The sequence below is a fragment of the Stomoxys calcitrans genome, chromosome 2, assembly GCF_963082655.1.
Source record: "Stomoxys calcitrans chromosome 2, idStoCalc2.1, whole genome shotgun sequence".
NCBI lineage: Eukaryota > Metazoa > Arthropoda > Insecta > Diptera > Muscidae > Stomoxys > Stomoxys calcitrans.
The window spans coordinates 6,760,592-6,781,514 of NC_081553.1; the positions used below are offsets into that span (position 1 = coordinate 6,760,592).

General features: G+C 35.9%; 1 protein-coding gene across 1 annotated transcript in view; it reads left to right on the forward strand.

Moving 5' to 3' along the window:
* Positions 1–20,923, forward strand: part of LOC106083349 (elongation of very long chain fatty acids protein 7) — a 45,814-nt gene that overhangs the window by 18,129 nt on the left and 6,762 nt on the right. Inside the window, exons 2-5 of the mRNA XM_013246291.2 lie at positions 1,596–1,786; positions 2,075–2,152; positions 7,413–7,575; positions 8,380–8,516. Of these exons, the coding sequence (XP_013101745.1) occupies positions 1,596–1,786; positions 2,075–2,152; positions 7,413–7,575; positions 8,380–8,516 (569 nt within the window). The remainder of the gene's footprint in view (positions 1–1,595; positions 1,787–2,074; positions 2,153–7,412; positions 7,576–8,379; positions 8,517–20,923) is intronic.

A 20,923-nucleotide genomic window follows, 5' to 3' on the forward strand; every position in this document is an offset into this window, starting at 1 on the left:
TTAATATATTCGGGTTATATTAAGAAATGGCTACGAAAGGGTCTAACACAACCCATTATAACAAATTCATCGATTTCAAAATGTACTTTTTATGGAACTTAAATCGGGAGATCTGTATATGTATATGACAGTTATATCCACTTATAAACTGATCCGAACCGTATTGAACACGAATATCGATGATCCCAACACAGTCCATTGTGTCAAATATCAGCGAAATCGAGTAATAAAAGGCGATGTAATTTTAAAGGCAGTTTTGAATCATGTTCTTCATATCGGATAGGAATTGTATCCTCTAGAGGTTCAAGATAACAAAAAAAAAAACTTTTATAACCCGAATTTCCAATTTGAAACCAAGACTTCCGTAATACCTTCCAGCAACCATGTCAACTATGATCGGATTGGTATATAAATATTTTTGCCATTTAGAACATCTAAAGGATCAAATTTGCCTGAAATCAGATAACATCTAGGTATAAGATGGCCCAAAAAAGTCTGTAAAATGATATATCAGTGTTTTAAACTGATCCACCAATTAAAAAGTTAAGTAGCTAAACGACCCAATTCTAATTCCATTTGGCAAAAATGTTTAGTTTCTAATTATAAATATCCTATTGATCTTCCTGGTTTTGCTTGTTGATGAAAGTCTGCTAATTTTGTAAAAAGGCCAAATAGATCCGCATGCATATATAACTCCAATATAAACCGATATTTCTATTTAAATTCATGGAGGACGTAATTCTTATCAGATTTAGGTAAAACTTTGCATTTTGAGTTCTACTGTGGATTTTACTATCAATGTCATGTAGGTCCCATATAAACAGATCATCCTACTTGACTTATTGAACACCCATAGCGTACATGATGTTCTGTTACGACTTCCAAAACCCACGTTTTGTATGGTCAAAGTCGCCACGATTTGACTGCTTAAGAGCCAAAATGTTACAATTTGTTTTAGATTTATATGAAACTTTGCAGTTCTTTCTCACTGTTGCTATGTATGGCCCAAATCTGTTTATAACCTACGATGTAAACCAATTTTCCGATTCCATTTTTTCCATCTTTTCCATCTTTTAAATTTAGTGCAATACATATATTAATCGACACTAAGAATTTAAATTTTACTGTACAACAATGTTTCCGAATAGTCAATCCATTTAAGGATTAGAACTATTTCCACAATATCCGCTTATAAGGTCTAAGCGGAAAGGCTTATATTTTTCCACTTTAGGTTATTTCCGTAAATCTTGAAAATCCCAACTGCACTTTGAATGACGTTGAGAAGCTTAAGATTATAATTTTTAAATGCTAAAAATCCCCATCTTGGGGAAATGTGTATTACCGCCGCCAGACCAAAGCTTAAATGAAAATTTATTAAACGTTTCATTATTGCGTGCATTTAATTGCCCTTAAAGCTAAATAAAGTCGTCATCATAATAGCGTCTTTTTGACTATTCCAATGCAAATGCATTCAAACTTGCTTCAATATATAATTATTCAATTGAAAAACAAATGTACACTACTATTTTAAATGAAAAATAAATATATAAAGACAATTAGTTTTGAAAATATTTTTCTTTTTATTTTATTTGCAGATCCCAGAGCAGAGCGTTTCCCCATGATGTCAAACCCCCTGTACACATTCGGCCTTGTGGGTATATATTTAACATGGGTATTTCTGATAGGCCCATTCATTATGCGCGATCGTAAACCTTACCAGCTGAAACGTACCATGGTCTTGTACAATGCCTTCCAAGTTGCCATTAGCGGGTATATGTTCTATGAGGTAAGTTTAACGCAAACATCAAGAAACATAAAATTTTAACAAATTTCAAACATAACGTTTGATAAAAAGGTGTTATAATCGCCTTAAAAATAATTCAACGATTCTGCTTTAGTTTGTCCAAAAATAAACCCAGATCTATACATTATTCATCAGACATTTGGAATACGAAATTCCTTAACCCAATAACCTTCATAGTCTTATGTTAACAAGATAGCCCATTTAATTCAAAACACCTTCAGTTCTGAGTTTTTGCTTTGCACTTATTTATAAAATATTCATTTATTTCAGCATCTGGTGGCAGGATGGCTTAATTACAACCTTAAGTGTCAACCTGTGGACTATTCCGATGGGCCCATGTCGAAACGGGTAAGTTCTGCGCAAAATATACATTTAAATATTTAATTGCCCAAAGGGCTCTGCACTGTCAACAACGGTTTACTTCGACAATGTGTATCTCTGGCTTTTTGTTCCTCCGTACCTTTTTATGAATATCACATCAGACATGTAGGCTATTTTCTTGTTTTGAAGCTTCGAGGTCGGCGACATTTGCTAGTTGTATGAACTTTCAATCATTATTCTGCAAAATCTCTCACGCAAAAAACATCGCCATACCCATATGCGGTATGGCGATAAGATATTGGCAGTCAAAAACCGGTCATGTGTGCCGGCCAATTTAAGCTTTAGAGCATCATTATGCATAATACAATAGGCAAATGAAAAGCAACAAATCAAAATATTGCATAACTACCTTTTTTAAAATATGGAAGTATTTTCATTTGAATCACCATTGAATGTTTATTATTGATCAGTGTGAGCATATAAAACAAAAGACTTAAGACGCAAACTTGGTAAGAGTACAGATCATCATGGAGCAAAAGCTGAGATCTCTATTTCTTTGATTTTTTTAATCCAAATAATTACAAAAGCTAAAAGAACACTGAAAAGAATTTTCATAGCATTAAAGCAAATGCTTGGAAAATCTATCTATCTATATATGTATGTATATAAAAAAGTATTTGTGTCTGTTTTTGATTGTTTACGAATTTTAAATTTAGAAACATGTCAAACATGTCTGTAAACTTATTTGCTCCGTTTAGAGTCATAAAATGGTTGAACGAATGTTATTTAGAATTTCAGGGAATTCAATTGGCTCTGGAAGGAACAATAAGTCCGCTGCCCTTTACTTTACTTTTCGACAAGACAAGTTATATACACCGATCATGACAATATGGGACTCAAATGAAAGGTATCAAGGAGTTGAACACGAACTTGATTTGAAAACTTGAGGGCGGTGTCGTACAATAATCTTTTAGTCGCCACTACCACCAAACGGATATATATATGTAGACAATGTTCGATTACCATGATAATATAGGGTTATAATAAAATATAATAGGGTGTGGACTGTCCACCTAAATTTGGAGCAAATTATCAGGGTAGATACCCCCAAAACGTCGCAAAGCGGACATGCATCCCTATTAAGTTAACAGGTGACTTCAAATGAAAGTGGCCACCAGATATATAGATTGGCAAATAAGTTCTTTAGCCCAGTTAATCGTTGAAAATGAGAATTTGATTTGATGAAAAAGAGTAAATGATAACAGTATGATGTATGTATGTTTGAAGCATTTCCTCAATATTTTTTACTTGAAGCATTTTCTCAAAAAACATAGCAAATTGCAAATTTGCCCATGAACTTTCCACTAAGGAACAGCGGCAAACTTCTCACATATCAATGAGTGCAGTCCGATTCAAGTTTTTAAGCTCAATGATAAGGGGCCTCCTTTTTATAGCCGAGTCCGAACGACGTGCCGCAGTGCGACACCTCTTTGAGAAGTTTTACATGGCATAGTACCTCACAAATGTTGCCACCATTAGGAGGGGAAAATTGCAAATTTTTGCCCACAAACATTCTAAGGAACAGGGGCAAACTTCTCACATATCAATGCAGTCCGATTCAAGTTTTTAAGCTCAATGATAAGGGGCCTCCTTTTTATATCCGAGTCCGAACGACGTGCCGCAGTGCGACACCTCTTTGAGAAGTTTTAAATGACATAGTACCTCACAAATGTTGCCACCATTAGGAGGGGAAAACCACCGCTGAAAATTATTTCTGATGGTCTCGCAAGGATTCGAACCCAGGCGTTCAGCTTCATAGGCGGACATGCTAACCTCTGCGCTACAGTGGCCTCCATAGATTTTAAAATATCTTATCTGGAAATCGCATGGCTCATTTATAAGAATTTTTGTAGCCTACAAACAAAATGCATCTACATAATTTACTCATTATCAAACAAAAGACTTAAGACACATACTAAAATTTAGAAAATAAATAATTTATTTTGAGGAGACTCATCGTTGAGTATATGCTTCCTGGTTGCATTGATAGTAAGCTTAGAATGTTTAAAGTTAATACTGCTACAATATAAAACAAAAGTCTTTAGATGAAAAGCGTAAAGTTTTCCCACAAATTTTGCCTAACACAATATTTACATCATGAAATCTCGGTGGCTTTTGTTCACAGAAAAAAACATTCATACAATTTTTCGACTTAGACCTGTGACTAAAAAATTACAGCAAAGGAAACCACTACAAGAAATATACTTCCGCCACAGCTAATATCAAAGGATGCTTGCCATATGCTAATTGCCTTCAAGACTATTGAGCTTGCTTTTGAATAAGATTAACAGTGAAAAACTATCCGAATTATTATTAATTTTCAATTGGTATGCCATAACGTTGTTTGTGTTTTTTCAACGAAAAGCTAGTTATTACACATTCATTAATATGGGTACTTATTTTTTTTAACTTGTATTAGTTAGAAAAAAGTCAAGCAACCAAATGGTTTGAGTGTACTAATTGGCAAAATACCTAACTTTAAGATTGCTTTGGTCAATGAACTAATTAGAAATGTGGTTGCAGTTTACATTCTCTTTGTTTTATGCAACTTCGCACAAAAGTAGTGAATTCGTTATAATTATATTTTTGCGCGATATCTTCTTGTATTTTATTCAACATTGGCCACAAACAAACCACATGCACATTTTCCCATAAACATTCCATTAAAGAACAGGGATTACTTTTCTCGCATTGAATAGCGCAATCCTATTACATATGGGGGCTCCTTATTACGCCGAGTCCAAACAGTACCCCTTAGCGACACCACTAATTAGAGAAGTTCTAACATGGCGTTCTAACAATGTTCTAACATTCTGATGTTCATGCGGGGATTTGAACTCAGGTGATCGGCGGACAGACGCAGGGGTTTTTTTCATAGAAAATATTAATTTTATCAAAAATATTTTTTTAAGTCGGATTAACTATGTGTCGATATATTCTATATTGAATTTGCCAGCTCCACCACTTACATTTCGAGTTTTCTTTTGTAATAATTAACTGTGTCTGTTAGAAACTTTGTCCCATAGATTTTCATTAATTTATTGTAAACCAAAACCCCCCGCAATATCAAAAGACTCAAGAAACAAACCTGCAGACATCAGCAAAAATGTTTTTGGAAATGTTACTAAGCCACCAAATTCAAGCCTGTTTATACCAGTATGCTTTAAACGCATGAAACATTTAAACATTCAACATGAATTGGCATACTTGCTTACATTTCCGTTCTACAGCACAAGGAGTTGGTCCGACCAAAACGCTATGTAACAGCTACTTATCCAAGCGGCACTCGCAAATATCCACATGTTCTCCTTTTGGAAGCGACTCCACATAAAATTGGTTTCGTCTGTTGAATTTTGTGGTTTTTCAGCACACTTTTCGTGCTGAAGGTCGTTGCTGGTTGCACAACTGTCCAAACACTTGGTCTAGCCATTGAACCGACTCCATGCCTTAGCATTGAATGACTGTGTATTGGTGAAGGCGTGAATGTGTAAAATCCATTGCTTTTAAAAACTATCAGCATGGAAACTTATTTACAAGTAGCCAATGAGTTGCAAAGTCTTGGTGCTTGCTTTTTGCCTGTGATGTGTTTTAAGATTTAAATATTTTGTGTTTTCATAAACCACAACACACAAATTATTCTTAAAGTCGTTGTTAAATATGGTCAAAATCTCAACATCAGTAAACCCTTTGTGCGTCATTACATTAACCAAGAAAATCTCCACAAATTTTTACACATCTTTCGACTTCAATAAAAGCATAAATACTCTATTTGCCAAAGATTTAATGTAAAGCACAGCCGACCTACCTCTTATTTTAACGATTTAAGGTGTCGGTGCACTTGAATGTATGTGTGTGCACATTTATTTAGATAAACATTACTAATGGGCACTAAACAGCTAGTGTGGTTTCTAGCCCTCATTACCAAAGTTTAATGGTCCGACTAACATGGCCTTTAAGGTGTTTTGTGCTTTTGTTCATTTATTCATTTATTTCGACCACAAATAAATGTCTAATAGAATTATGAGAGGTAGCATATATCAAGTTGAGTTTAAAAACCTTTGGGAACTAATAAATTAATATTGATTGCAAACTGTTTGTTTATAAAATATTGTATAATACCTATTATAGAAAAGAAAAATCGTTCAAGGACTCCGGTCAAAAAATTTACGAACAAAAGTAACTTACAGTTGTCGAAGTTATGTTTCTGAAGAATGTTTCTAGAAAAAGCGGGAAATAATGATTCGAGTTAAATTTTTCCTAGCATTGCTATTGGTTTGGATTTTTCTAGAGCCTTTCTATTTCTCTTCATAGTTGTGATAGCTCAGAGATGACAAGTTTGAGTATCTAAGGGGAATGTACTCGGACTTTTCAGAATTTTAGGTTAGCGAATCCGTCTATGTCATTGAATGCCTGGGTTCAAATCCTGGCAATAACATGAGAAAAAATATTTGCGGTGGTTTTCCTCTCCTAATGCTGCCGACATTTGTGAGGTACTATGCCGTGTACAAACTTCTCCCCAAAGAGATGTCGCACTGCTGCTGAGGTTCCTTATCATTGAGCTTTAAACTTTAATCGGACAGCATTCATTGACATGTGACAAGTTTGCCCCTGTCTATTAATAGGACGTTCATGGGCAAAGATGATTCATGAATCATTTACCCAAAAATAACAATTTTATATTGAATTCTATTAAAAGCAAGCTGGCCCGGTGTGCTTCACTACACCCTTTAGTGTTTGGTATTACTTCCAAAAACTGCGCTAAGTATGGCGTAAATCGGTACATAACCTGATATAGCTGCCATATAAACTGATGTGGGATCTTGACTTCTCCTCTAGAGGGCGCAATTATTATCCGATTTGGAAGAAATTTTGTACAACGACTTCTGAATCGATCAATAGCTTGATACAGCTCCCATTTAAATCGATCTCGCGATTTTGCCTCTTGAGCCCCTGCAAGGCGCATTCTTATCCGAATGAACTGAAATATCACACAATGACTTCTACAATGTTCAGCATTCATTTATGGTCCAAATCGGACTATAACTTGATATAAAGAGATTACCGCGCATAGAACTCGACAAATGCGATTCATGGTGGAGGATATATAAGATTCGGCCCGGCCGAACTAAGCACGCTCTTACTTGTTATATAATAGAAAAAATAAACACAAAACTATATCTTGATCTCTAACTTAATGCTATCCTTTCTGTTTTCTCATCACTTTCAGATGCTTAACCTTTGCTATATTTACTACTTATCGAAACTGACTGAATTCGCCGACACAGTGTTCTTTGTGCTGCGCAAGAAACAATCACAGATCACCTGGCTACATGTATACCATCATTCCGTGACTCCCTTGGAAACATGGGTTCTGGTTAAATTCGTTGCTGGTAATTACAAGCATATATATATTTAAATACAAACTTATACATACCTCAGAGAAAAGTGAATCAAAACAAGTAAAAACGCATTAAATTCTGCCGGGCCGAACTTTGGATATCCACCACCACGGATATATATCCTATCCACCTTTTGTAAAAATACGGTGAAAAATGATCCATCTATGAATCCAAAACAACTACATAGAAATGTAGTCCGATCTGAACCATACTAGTTTCGGATGTTACGGGTCTTGACATAACTTGCTGTGCCAAATTTTACCAAAACGGGTAGTAAATGCTACTTTTGGCTTCAAGACCTAAAATCGGAAGATTGGTCTATACGGAGGCTATATCAAGATATAGTCCGACTTGGGGTCAAGAATATACATATATACCTAATGGCATCTGAACTCGATATTTCGATGTGTTGCAAGCGAAGTGACAAAAAGAATCCTTCAGTGGTGGATATAAAAAATTCATATTTATTACAACATTGGTTTGTCATATTAAATGTTTCATATGTATCAGACGTTGTTAACACTTTCATAATTGCAAAATTTTTGGTGGCACATGACAAACACATATAATCTGATAGCACCTTAATAGATTAATACGAACCAACTTCCCAATTCTGGCTTCTTGAAAACCCACATTAAAACTGAAATAATTTGTTTAAATTTTTACGAGAATTCATAGTGGTGTTCCGTCCGAATTTAATGCGTTTTATAATTGTAAGATAGTTTCATAAATTCTTCTTTTATAGAGCTGCATTTGTATTTCATATTTCCCTTTTTGTACTCTTGCTTTTTCTAGGTGGTAATGCGACATTCCCCAATCTTCTGAATAACTTTGTGCACATTTGCATGTACTTCTATTACATGATGTCCGCAATGGGTCCCAACTACGCCAAGTTCCTGTGGTGGAAGAAATACATGACAGAGTTGCAAATTGTAAGTAACCAAAAGAATTACAAAGTAATCAATTCATTTATGGTTTCAAATAGTAAACGACCTTCTGCTTAAAAGTCTATGTAGTATTTTTAAACAAAAAATCGGAAAATTTTAAAACTTGCTAACGTGATATTTTTTTCTAAACTTTAGTCAGAATTACTCATAGCAGCATTAGCCAAAAAATAGATGCGAATAACATTTGCTTTGCAACGTGCTACTGCTTCATTTAAAATTTTCAGGTTTTCTCTCTACTCCAAGAAGTAGAGGAACTAAGCAGCTGAGAAGAAAAAAAAATACTAAAGCCTGCAACGTATACTTAAATTTTAGCAGTAGTATCTAAGTTTTTTTAAACAAATATTTCGAAGACATAAAACAAAGCACTGATACAGTACGCCTCCAAAAATGCAGTGAAAAAATCAACATTGACTTTTCTAGGAACTATAGACAAACATTCAAATTTTGGAATATAAACCATATTACAATCCCAAAAATAGTACTCAAAGTTGTTTTACAAAGGTTTTTGTGTTTGTATCTCTAGAGGCTTAATATTTATCTCATATTGAGTAATTCTGAGCAAATTGTATGTACGTCGTCGTTTAGTTTCTTGGCGTTTCCATTTCGTTTGTGTTTGATATGTTTTTCTTTTGCTAACTATTGTCAATTGCTCAAGAAATCACGAAAAGTTGGAAAATTTAAACACAATAACATTGCACTCAAACATTAGTGCAGGCCTGCTGGAGAATAGCCCAATAAATAAAGCAAATATAATGGTCTAACTCTAAGCAACAAACCGCTAACTCAGACTCAGACTGACTCTGAAAAATTATGACATTAAATAAAGTTTAGGTAGATTACATTCAGGGCATACATTTAAATAAATAAAGAATATACGTGCAACAATTTACTTAACTTACTTACTTAAGTTGGTTACAACAGAATATTTGTCCCATTAGCCGAACGTAGAGTAGCGTTCCAAGCGTCTCGATCTTTCTTTCTATTCGAGGTGTCTCCGACCACTTGACCTTTCCATCGAGCTAATGGTCGTCCCGATTTGCGTGTACCACAGTGATCGCCTTCAAAATGATTTTTTGCTTTGTTGATTTTTTGCTGTTGATCTGTCCTTCTCGCATCTTTTTGCAGGATTTATCGCAGTGTAAAAATCTGGACTATGGTGGATTTAGCAGATCTAAAGCTACACTGAAAGGCCCAATTATTTCGTTGACTTTAGACGTAAATCTTTCACACAGACGCAGACGAGCTGGTGCATACGCCTTACCAGCTCGTCGTCTCCGGTCTTAAACAGTTTAGCCGGCAACCCATCGGCTCCTGCTGCCTTATTGTTTTTCAGCCGGGTTACTGCTACATGGACCTTGTTTTGACTAGGTGGTACACACTCTATACCATCATCAGGGATTAGTTCTGCGGTACAACCGTGGCTACCATCATCGGATACCACCAGCTGGGAAAAGTGTTACTTCCATATCCTCAGCACACTCTTTACATCAACTATCAGATTTCTCTCTTTGTCTCTGCAGAATGATGTGCGGGTATCAAAGCCATCAGATTAAAATGTAATTCTTTGGCAGGATTGTCGGGCTTCATTCTGACTCCTGCGCGTCTCAATTCGCTCACACTTACTAACGCCTTTCCATTCCCTTGTTTCTTTCTGCGGTAAAGACGTTTCTCCTGACTTCTTTTCTCCCGATATTTCTCCTTCATCTGGTGCGTTACTACTGATTGTTCTGTTCTTGGCTTCAGTAGCATTTTGCAGATCTGGGTTCGCACCCAGTTAATGATCGGATTGAACGTACATCTAATACGCTGGTTAAATGCCTTCCATCTATCACAACAAGATCTAGTTAGTTTCTTGTTTTTTGATCAGGTGACAATGTGGCCGTGTGAATCCTTCGATGTTGGAATCTGGTGCTGCTAACTACCATGTTCTTTGCCGCGGCGAAGTCTATTAGCCTCAATCCATTATCGGAAGTTAAATCGTGTAGGCTAAATTTTTCCGACTGTTAGGCCGAAGATATTTTTCTTCCCTATTTTTTTCGCATTAAAATCCCCAGAACGATTTTAATATCATGATCGGGACAGCGGTTATATTGTCTTTCCAGATGCTTGTAGAAAATATCCTTGGTCTGTTCACCCTTGTCTTCCGTCGGGGTATGTGAGCAAATAAGCCTGATGAAGAAGAATTTAGCCTTTTTGCGGATTATGGCTAACCTCTCATCCACCGGGTTAAGCCTAAAAACAAGGTGTTTCAGTCTCCGAATAACCACAAATACACAGCCAAATTTATGCTTCGTTTCATGGCAGCTATAATATAGGGCGTCACCATTGCATTTCCTGTATGGCAGTAATGCCTGCGCTGTATTTTTCTAATACATCCGCCAGTGCGAATACCGCACCCTCTCTATAAAGAGTGCAGACATTACAGGTGCAGATACGCAAGTGATGGTCCTTTAAACATTTGTGGGGGTCGTCAACATAGGGGGGATCCGCTTTCAGTCTTCTTCGTTTTTTCATAGCAATTTCCTCAAGTTTTCGGAGTAATGCTCACTACCTTTAACGGATTTTAAACGCAAGTACCTAGGTGACACCGCGGAGAGGTGTCTGCATTTGAGCTTAAGGAAAACCAAGATAAGCCTGGATTTTGCCATGTCAAAACCAGAATCAGAGCCGTTGCTTGGTTCCCAACATCTCCAAGTCACCCTAGGGACTAAACTAGTCTACCGAAACCGATATGACCCTTTTCAATTCTCATCAAACTACATTACTAACAAGTGATTATGCAAAATTTAAGGCTGTATTCGTGTATGAGTAGATCGATATATTTATATTGATATTTCATCTTTCAGTAGGAATGACCAGATAAATATTAACCTAAGGAAGGGTGATAACAGAAAAGTCCGAAATATCATTTGAGTATGTGTACATACTAATGAAGGTCTTATGATTCCCCACTTTACAACAAAGTATACACCCCACATGTGATCGAAAAATATATACAAGATATTATTCTCCGCAACAAAATTCTCGCAACAGTTCTATGAAAATTATCAATCAACAAACAAATTGCACATTCCAAAGCTATTTACTTGGGATAATCTCCTCTCTAAATCAATGGATTAAGGTTTCTCAAGCACAAGCAACTACCAAATCCCCTTCCATTATGATAGTACATAATGGTAGTACAAATGAGAAGTTTCGTTGGAAGCTGTTGGTTTTCATAACCTCTCAAAGCTTGAGGTAATATAATTATGTTTGCACCATAACAGCATTATCAATAAGACTTGTTCGCTTGGTCATTGATTTGCTGGTTGTGGTTTTGGAGAGTGATTTCAAAAATATTATACTGGGAATCAGCAGGCATTTTTGTGGCATTCAGGTGTTGCAAGTAACAAATACTTAAAATACACAACAAGAAAGATATTAAGCCAAAAATTAAAACATCGAAAGTGCCACCGATATTTTGCCAGCTCTATTGTTTAGCGGCAATAGTCTGACATTGGGCTAAAACTGGTATAAAAGAAGGGTCCAGCAACTCCTTAATGGGATATTCATGGAAAATTTGCCCAATGAGGTTTATTTTTCTGCTTTCGCAAATTGGGCCTGATCAAGTTTTGGATACTTGAGAGCAACGATTTATTCTAGTCCTCCATATATCTTATTACCATCTTTTACTATATTCATATCATCCGTCTTAGCATGTCTTTCTCGTCAGGAGATGCATGCAATTCACCGTACCAAATTTCAAGTTATCGGTCTATATAAGATCTACATCGAATTTTCTTCCGATATAGACCATATTAAGAACGCTTGCAAGCATTTGGAATCGTGATTTGTATCAGCTACCAACTTACAGTTCTAAATGTTAGCAAAATCAAATAGAATATGCACCTTTCAAAAGCTCGAGTCATTAAGTCAGTGGATATAACAGCAGCATCCCATTTATATCAGCTACCAACTCTCAGTTCTAAATGTTAGCAAAATCAAATAAAATATGCACCTTCCAAAGCTCGAGACATTGAGTCGGTGGATATAACAGCAGCATCCCATTGTGGCCTGATCTGCCTATACTGTTTCCAGAATTCGTTGACATTGGACAAAATTTTGTCGAAATCGCACAAAAAAAATCGGACATACTTCGTCTATCCAAATATAGATCTGCGTAATTACGGCGAACAGAAACACAAATTTCCGAATGACTGATATGAATATGCATCCAATCCCATGGATGAAATTAAATACATGGTGCCATTTTTGACACCATTCGCTAAAATCACTTAAAATGTGTCGACTATTGCAATGTTCTTCTCTTATTTATATATAAGAATGGACATATATATGTATGTATATATATGCGTTGGTCGAGACGTTTTGTAAAGTGTGCTACCTCAATCGTCATAAAATTTCCCAGCAATGTTAATAAGCCTTATTAATTACAGTTTCAACTTTTGTCATATATTGTCTAAGAAATCGTTTTCTATTATTTATCACGATTTTTTACTCAAAATTTATTACAACAGCAACAAGATATGCAAATAAATGAAATGCATCTATTAAGAAAAAATACGACATTTGAGCAAATCGCCATAAAAATAAAATCACAATTTTTCAACTGAATTGTGGAGAGAGATATATAAACTACATTTTAAGCTCTATTGTTAACGCCTGGCGCACACTATATTGGGAAGCATTGCCGTGCCAAAGTAGCCAATTTTCAACCTCCCGCTGCAAGTTCTCTCAAAAATGTTGTGTCCGCAAAGGCAACTTAATACAATCGAAAAAGCCAAAACAAACTTGGATATGTTTAAGTCACTGCTGAATAATAACATGTTCTAGTCACTGATATTAAACTTTAAAAACAATTTCATGTGGTCGATCGATAAAGCAATTTGGAAGCTCTCGTGCCACTTGAATGCTGTTGCTGCTGGTGCTGCCACATTCAACTAAGAGAAGTGGAAGCAGAACTACGCCAACAAAAATTCAATCAAACATTCAACGAACAGCGTCAAATTGAGCAGAGGCTAACTGCCATAGCAAGACAAACTAGACGGTGAGGCAATCATTTCAAGATTACAACAAATCAAAATATTTGATGTGAGTTGTTGGATGGCTTACAGGCAATGGTAGATACCCTTAGTTTAGCTCAGAGTATGAATACAACCTCTCAACCCTTCAGGTTTTGGGATTATAGTTTTTAAGCTACCAAGAATTACGTATCCAGGGCCCATCGGCAGGACCGAATAGTACATTTCATCCCAGATGTATAACACCACAAAAATCAACTCGGAATTATGAAGGTCTTAACAGCAACTCACATAGACAATAGAAAATATAGTTAGTATATGAATGAATACTAGAATTGCTCTCAGAAGAGTAACAGATGTTGGAAGTCAGAACTTTACAACACATGTCGGAACAGGGGCAACAGAACAATATATGGCAGCTATAGCATTTTGGTAATTTAAAATTCCAACGACCTACTCTAATAAGTAGGATTTTTGCAAAATGTAACTACGACTAGCTTTCCTCCCTTGAAAGATAGCCCACTTTCGACAGACAACCTGTACAACTCCGAGATTCGCCTGTGTAAGTGGACTGTATGTCAATTAATATAAAGCTCGCAGCAAAATGTAACTACGACTAGCTTTCCTCCCTTGAAAGATAGCCCACTTTCAACAAACAACCTGAACAACTCCGAGATTCGCCTGTGTAAGTGGACTGTATGTCAATTAAGGCCCTGTAAATAATAATCAACCATTACAAAACAAGTTTCAGCATTTTAGTTAGAAGTGAAGTGAGATATATTCTTTTAACATTAAAAATGAATAAAAGCCCTCCTTGCTCAACAGGGCTTAGTTATCAAGTTACCATACTTTAGGAACTCATGTGAAAGTTCGTAGATGAAGGGAACATTTACATTAAAAGATCTAGTAATTCAGGATTAACGTTATTTAATAATTCAATGCTTAAACTAAGAGTAGTAAATATATGTAAATGCTTCCACATGCCGGCCACCTTGAAAGACTGCAATATTAATACTGACATGCTCCAGATATTGCTCATCCAAATATTGCACTCTGGGCGATCGACATTTTGGAAGAGATTTGTATCGTGCCAGCTCCCAAGACATAAGGTATTTGGTCGTTGGCCAACAGAATCTCGGCATTGACCGATTTGAAAAAATACGAATGTATCATAGCTGACATTTTTGACAGACGTTTTCTAAATTTGTTGCATGAGCGTAGGGCATGGTTAAGAAGACAGACTTTGCAAGATCGGTATGTTGCCTCACTTTTAGTGTGGAAATTCTGAGACTCGTTCCTGGATGAAGAACTATCTCCATCCAAATTTTGTGATATCCAAAATTGACTCCAACGCATTCAAATGTTTTGATATAAAATCATCCAGTTGAGACCAAGATATCATCTTCGTTACATCCATCATTAAAGTAAAAAAATAAGTTCAAATAGATCGGCTTAAAATACTAATATGTTTAAGAAACTTTACTTTGTACGACCTCAGGTTAATATTTCGAAGGATGCAAACGAAATTGCGAAATAAATATGATGGAGAGTACCAAAACCATTACAAATATCTTCATTATACTACAAAACCCTATTACCCCATTAAGCTCATGATATTAATGAGTATTTCAGTTTTGTGCAATTTTTATTAATCAGTTTTCATTCGTATGAGAGAAGTTTAAATTTTGTCTACATTGGATAATCGCGAACCCAAAAAGTAACAGCAAAAGTGGAAAAAACACATAAATGTTTTTTCACTGCTCACAAACAAATCATTTCACTTTCAATAAATTCACATAGAACTTGTTCAAGTTGGTGTATTTTTTTTCTTTAGTCTTTCTTAAGCTTTTCCGTTTCGTCTTTTTTGAGTTTTTCTCTTTGCGATCGGGCAAACGCAACTTTGTTAGTTGAATTTTGCAAACATTAAACGCATATATTCTACCAACGTTCGTCTCCATCATCTTCCGCTTCCCTCTTGGGGAACCCCAGTTAGGCATGTTTGATGTAATGTTGCTTTCAGCAAAACAATCTACTAAACCCATACTAAAATAATCGATTGTTACTCCATAGGACAATCGAGCGGGGCAGGTAGACTGGCAGAGCAGTAACAGATATGAAACATGCACCGACGAACAGGCTGATGGTTGGACGGACTTACCCACCAGTATGGCATTACACTGCACACCAAGCCATACACTGCTATATGTTATGGGTTAAAAAGATCTCGCTTCAACAAAGCCGAGAAGCATAACGACCAGCAGTGCCAAAGCTGAGCTTCAGCATTGTAAGAGTGTTAATGGAAACTTGTTGCATTGCTTGGTTGACCAATGAATTGTGCTTTGTAGGTCACTTGTTGTGGCATGTGGCTTCATGTTATGGGCCAGGCGCTTAATCACAAATTTAACTGGGAAATAAAGTACAAACTCGCAACTTTCAAAGGACAAATACGAATTTGTCGTAGAACAAATGGTCATGTTTGCTCGTAAATTAAGTGTTAATTTGTTTTTGAAATCTAAGGAAAAGAGGTCGTCGATCGAATGCCTGAGACGATACTTGAGGTCGAGTGCGAGGCACTGCTGCCAGCGGCACAGTCTTGTACTGACGGAACCCTAGAATTGCCATCTGGAAGATCATGTTACACAGATGGATCATAGCTAGGGGATAGAGTGGACCTGGCAGTCTACATTGAGAACCCAGGGACTAAGATTTGTTTTAGACTGCGTGGACGTCAAGTGTGAACATCTTTACGGACAGGGCAATAACAACCAGAACGGTAAGGCCACGAACAGTCTTGCAGTGTACGAAGGAGATTAACGCCTTCTCTGAGGATGGCACAATCCGCATCGTTTGGTTGCCGGTCCATAAGGGAGTAAGGGGGAATGAATGGGCAGACGATTTGGCACTGAAGGCCAGAGAGCTACCGTCGATAAACTTGGTTAACACGAAGCCTTTCGGGTCGACGCAGTCCGATTTAAGGGCATGGGTGACAGCGGTAGGACGGTGAAAATCGTATGGAGTGATCCAGATCGTAAGAGATCGAGGCTATTACTGAAAGAAAGTGAGAATTAAGTCGGTAAAGCTTTTGATGTCATAGCGGGACACATAGGACTACGAGCTCACTTATGCAAAATCGGTGCAGAAAGTGATGTAATGTGTAGAGCATGTGGGGAAGATGATGAGACGTTGGAAAATTTCCTATGTCATTGCCCGGCTTTCGCGGTTAACATACACCAATACTTAGGTGGGGTACAATACCAGACATGAACCAACTTAGTTCACCTTTATGGAATGTCCATGGGAAAATTTCGAAATCGCATTGTTAACCAATCATCATTTGCAAGAATCGCTTCAGATTTAGATATAGCTCACATATATATAATTCGTTCGATTTACACTAATAAGGACCTAATTACTAAAATTTTCAACGGATTTGTATGAAATTTGGCATGGAATTTTGCATGACTAAAAGCCTCAGCTAAATTTTATCAAAATTGGTTCAGACCCAACAATTCAACTTTTATATTTATATGGCTGCTATCCATATAATTTGGCAGAGGCTTCCAGATGAGTACACTCATAGAAAAAAGTTTGCCGAAAATAGAAAACACTGTCTTCTGAACATTAGTAGTTAATTTTGCTGCTATTGTAGCTGTAGTTCTGCTATTTCAACAGTACTTCTGCAATTTCAGAGCAACAGGCATACTGCTGAAAAGTCTGTTGTTTGCTGAAATTGTAAAATGTGTGTCTCAGTGGATGTTTATAATTACCACTAAATGTATACCTTCCATAATATTTTTTTCTTTAAATTTAGAAACAAAAGGCTATGCTAGTCATGTGTCCATTATTAGAGCAATAACAAAAAATGCGAGCGAGCTCAGTCACATTTCGAAATATATACAGTAATATGCCACAAATTGAAATCATCTCTTCCAAAAACAAGTAAAAAGGCAATAAGTTCGGCCGGATCAAACTTTGGATACCCACCACCTCGGTGGGTATCCCCCATTCGTCACAATCCGTTGAAAATTGGATAACTCATGCACCCAAATTCGGCACGGACAGTGAGTGGTCTAATAAATATAAGTCACTGTTGAATTTTGTATTTCAAATTTCAACAAAATCGGGTAATAAATAAAGCTTTTATGAGCTTCAGACCCTTAACCGGCATATCGGTCTATATAACAGCTATATCTAAATACAGTCCGATCTGGCCATGTTTGAGTCGGATGTTGGAAAGCGTTAAATTTAAATTCAGCGAAATCGATTAAAAAATTAAAAGATAAAGCGGCATATCGGTCTATATGGAAGCTATATCTAAATACAGTCCGATCTGAACCATATTTGAAGCGTAAAACTACTCACTGTTTTAAATTCAGCGAAATCGCGTAATAATTAAAGCTTTTATGGGCTACAGACCCTTTATCGGCAGATCGGAATATATGGCAGCTATATTTATATATAGTTCGGCCTGAACCATATTTGGATCAAATGTTGGAAGGCCTTAAACTACTCTATGTTGCAAATTTCAGCAAAATCGGATAAAAAATAAAGCATTTATGGGCATAAGACCCTTTATTGGGAGTTCGGTCTATATAGCAGCTATATCTAAATATGGTCCGTCTTGAACAGGCCAAATCGTATCATCAAATTTTAGCTCAATATCTCAATTTTTGAAGGCTGTAGGGATTACATGATGTATAAAAAATTTTTAAATATGCATAACATTTTTGAGTTTTTTTTACTTTCTACCATTTGCAAACAAAAGAAAATGTTTGCTGTTTTAGGAACAAATTACTGTGGTCCCATTTTCAGCAGTCTTTCTACTTTTTCAGCAAATGCTTTTGCTGTTTTTACCAACAAATTTCTGTGAGTGTAAAAGAAAGAAATTGGAATCCTCAACAAATATATACTACTACCGACTTGCACTGGATAAAACAAAATGCCTTTATTAAATGGTAATTTTGGAAGACATGTATAAAGTTCTATTGAAACCGTTTTAAAATTGCTCAAAAAAAAAACAGTTCCAATACAGATGATTAATGTTTCTTCATCTGGCTAATTTCATGTCGTCTCACAAAGATCCATACGATATAATATTTTCAACAGCCAACCCTCTAGGCACTAAACGTCAAGCAATGACAACGACAAGTACATATGAGTATGTGTCTGAACTTCTAAAGTAGACACTCCATGACATAGAACAATGCGAGTACAACAAACAAATCATAAATTCTCATAAATAAATTAGTGTTTTGTGTTCAACTACCGTGACTTTGCAGATTTTGATTTAATATAATAATGGCATAAAAAATGGCCACCTGTCTTAGGAAAAATCATTCAAGTAATCGTTGCTGCCACAGCAATTCTAATACATTACACTATTAGTTTAAGACTCACTAGTAAAGACATTTAGGGGGGATTATAATGCATATTTGGGAAATAGTTTTCATTATTATATGTCAAGAAATTTATTAACTATTTTAATTTAATAAAAAAACAAAACCATAGAAAAGGTTCTCGAAAAAACCACAGTTGTTGCAATAATTAACTTAAAAATAATTTTATTGGGAGTTGTATTGAGCGTCCTGGTATCCAAGTTGGTACCACAAGAAATTTTTGTCTACATCTACTTAATAAAAGCCGAGGTTATTTTACAGAATTCTTACAACAATCCCTGATCTATGCTTGCCGTATTTTATTTTAGTACTATACAGTGCAAAAAACGATTGATCGTTTCTTATTATCTGTTGTTGCATGATATCGATAACTAACCGGTATAATTGTGCACTCATATTCTATCCAGAACGTCTGACTTGCACTAGATAGAACCAAAACAAACACAGCAGTTAAAATCAGGTATGTAGTGCTAGGTGTTGTTACCACTATAATATTGTGTGTATCTACATTCTTACGTGTCTTATTACTGATTTGAACGCCTTTACTACCAAAAAAACGTTCATCCATTAACTTGCATGGATTCAAATATGTTCGCGCCATCTTTTAACCCTTTATAGAATGTAATAGAGTTTTACCCACCTCAATACACTAGCAAACAATTGATATGCTTCAGTAGCTAAAATTATGAGGCAACTTTAATTGTTATGTCCTACCGCAAACATACAAAACCCAACTAAAACAGTCAGTATTGTAATGGAGAGAGAATTTATAGTGCATTCTATGCAAAATGCAAAAAAAATATACTTACATGAATTAGTTGCAGCAAGAGAAACATTTACATCACAAAGAAATATTAGCTGAATGCCTTTGATTTTAACGGAATCCAGCTCCAACAATCCAAAAATCTTTATTTTATAAAAGGCGTAACAAGTAAAAGCGCTTTATATACCCTTCGCCATGTATAGGGTTTTTTTAAAATTCTCTTAGCGATTTCTATAAATAATCAAAAACTAAAATCCTAGCCAAATCAGATTATTATTGCGCCCATTACACAGAAAACAAGTAAAAGCGTGCTAAGTTCGGCCGGGCCGAATCCTATATACCCTCCACCATGGATCGCATTTGTCGAGTTCTTTTCCCGGCATCTCTTCTTAGGCGAAAAAGGATATAAGAAAAGATTTGCTTTGCTATTAGAGCGATATCAAGATAGGGTCCGGTTTGGTCCACAATTAAATTATATGTTGGAGACCTGTGTAAAATGTCAGCCCTTTGGGGGCTCAAGAAGTAGAATAGAGAGATAGGTTTATATGGAAGCTGTATCGGGCTATAGACCGATTCAGACCATAATAAACACGTATGTTGATGGTCATAAAAGAATCCGTCGTACATTTTCAGGCAATTTGGATAATAATTGCGACCTCTAGAGGCTCAAGAAATCAAGATCCCAGATCGGTTTATATGGCAGCTATATCAGGTTATGAACCGATTTGAACCTTATTTAACACAGTTGTTGAAAGTAAGAATAAAATACGTCATGCAAAATTTCATTCTAATCGGATATGAATTGCGCACTCTAGAGGCTCAAGAAGTTAAGACCCAAGATCGGTTTATATGGCAGCTATATCAAAACATGGACCGATATGACCCATGTACAGGGTGGCTGATGAATATTGCTACAATGATGAATATTGCTACATTTTTTTTTCGGTGTATGGAATACATTTTTCTTTTATTCATGTTAAATTAAATTATTAAATTAATTATTAAATTATTATTAATTAAATTAATTAATTAATTAATTAAATTAATTATTAAATTATTATTATTAAATAGAAAAAAAGTTATTACATTTTTGTTTGGTAGCGGCTTTCATCAGCCACCCTGTATAATACCAACCTACACTAATAAGAAGTATTTGTGCAAAATTTCAAGCGGCTAGCTTTACTCCTTCGGAAGTTAACGTGCTTTCGACAG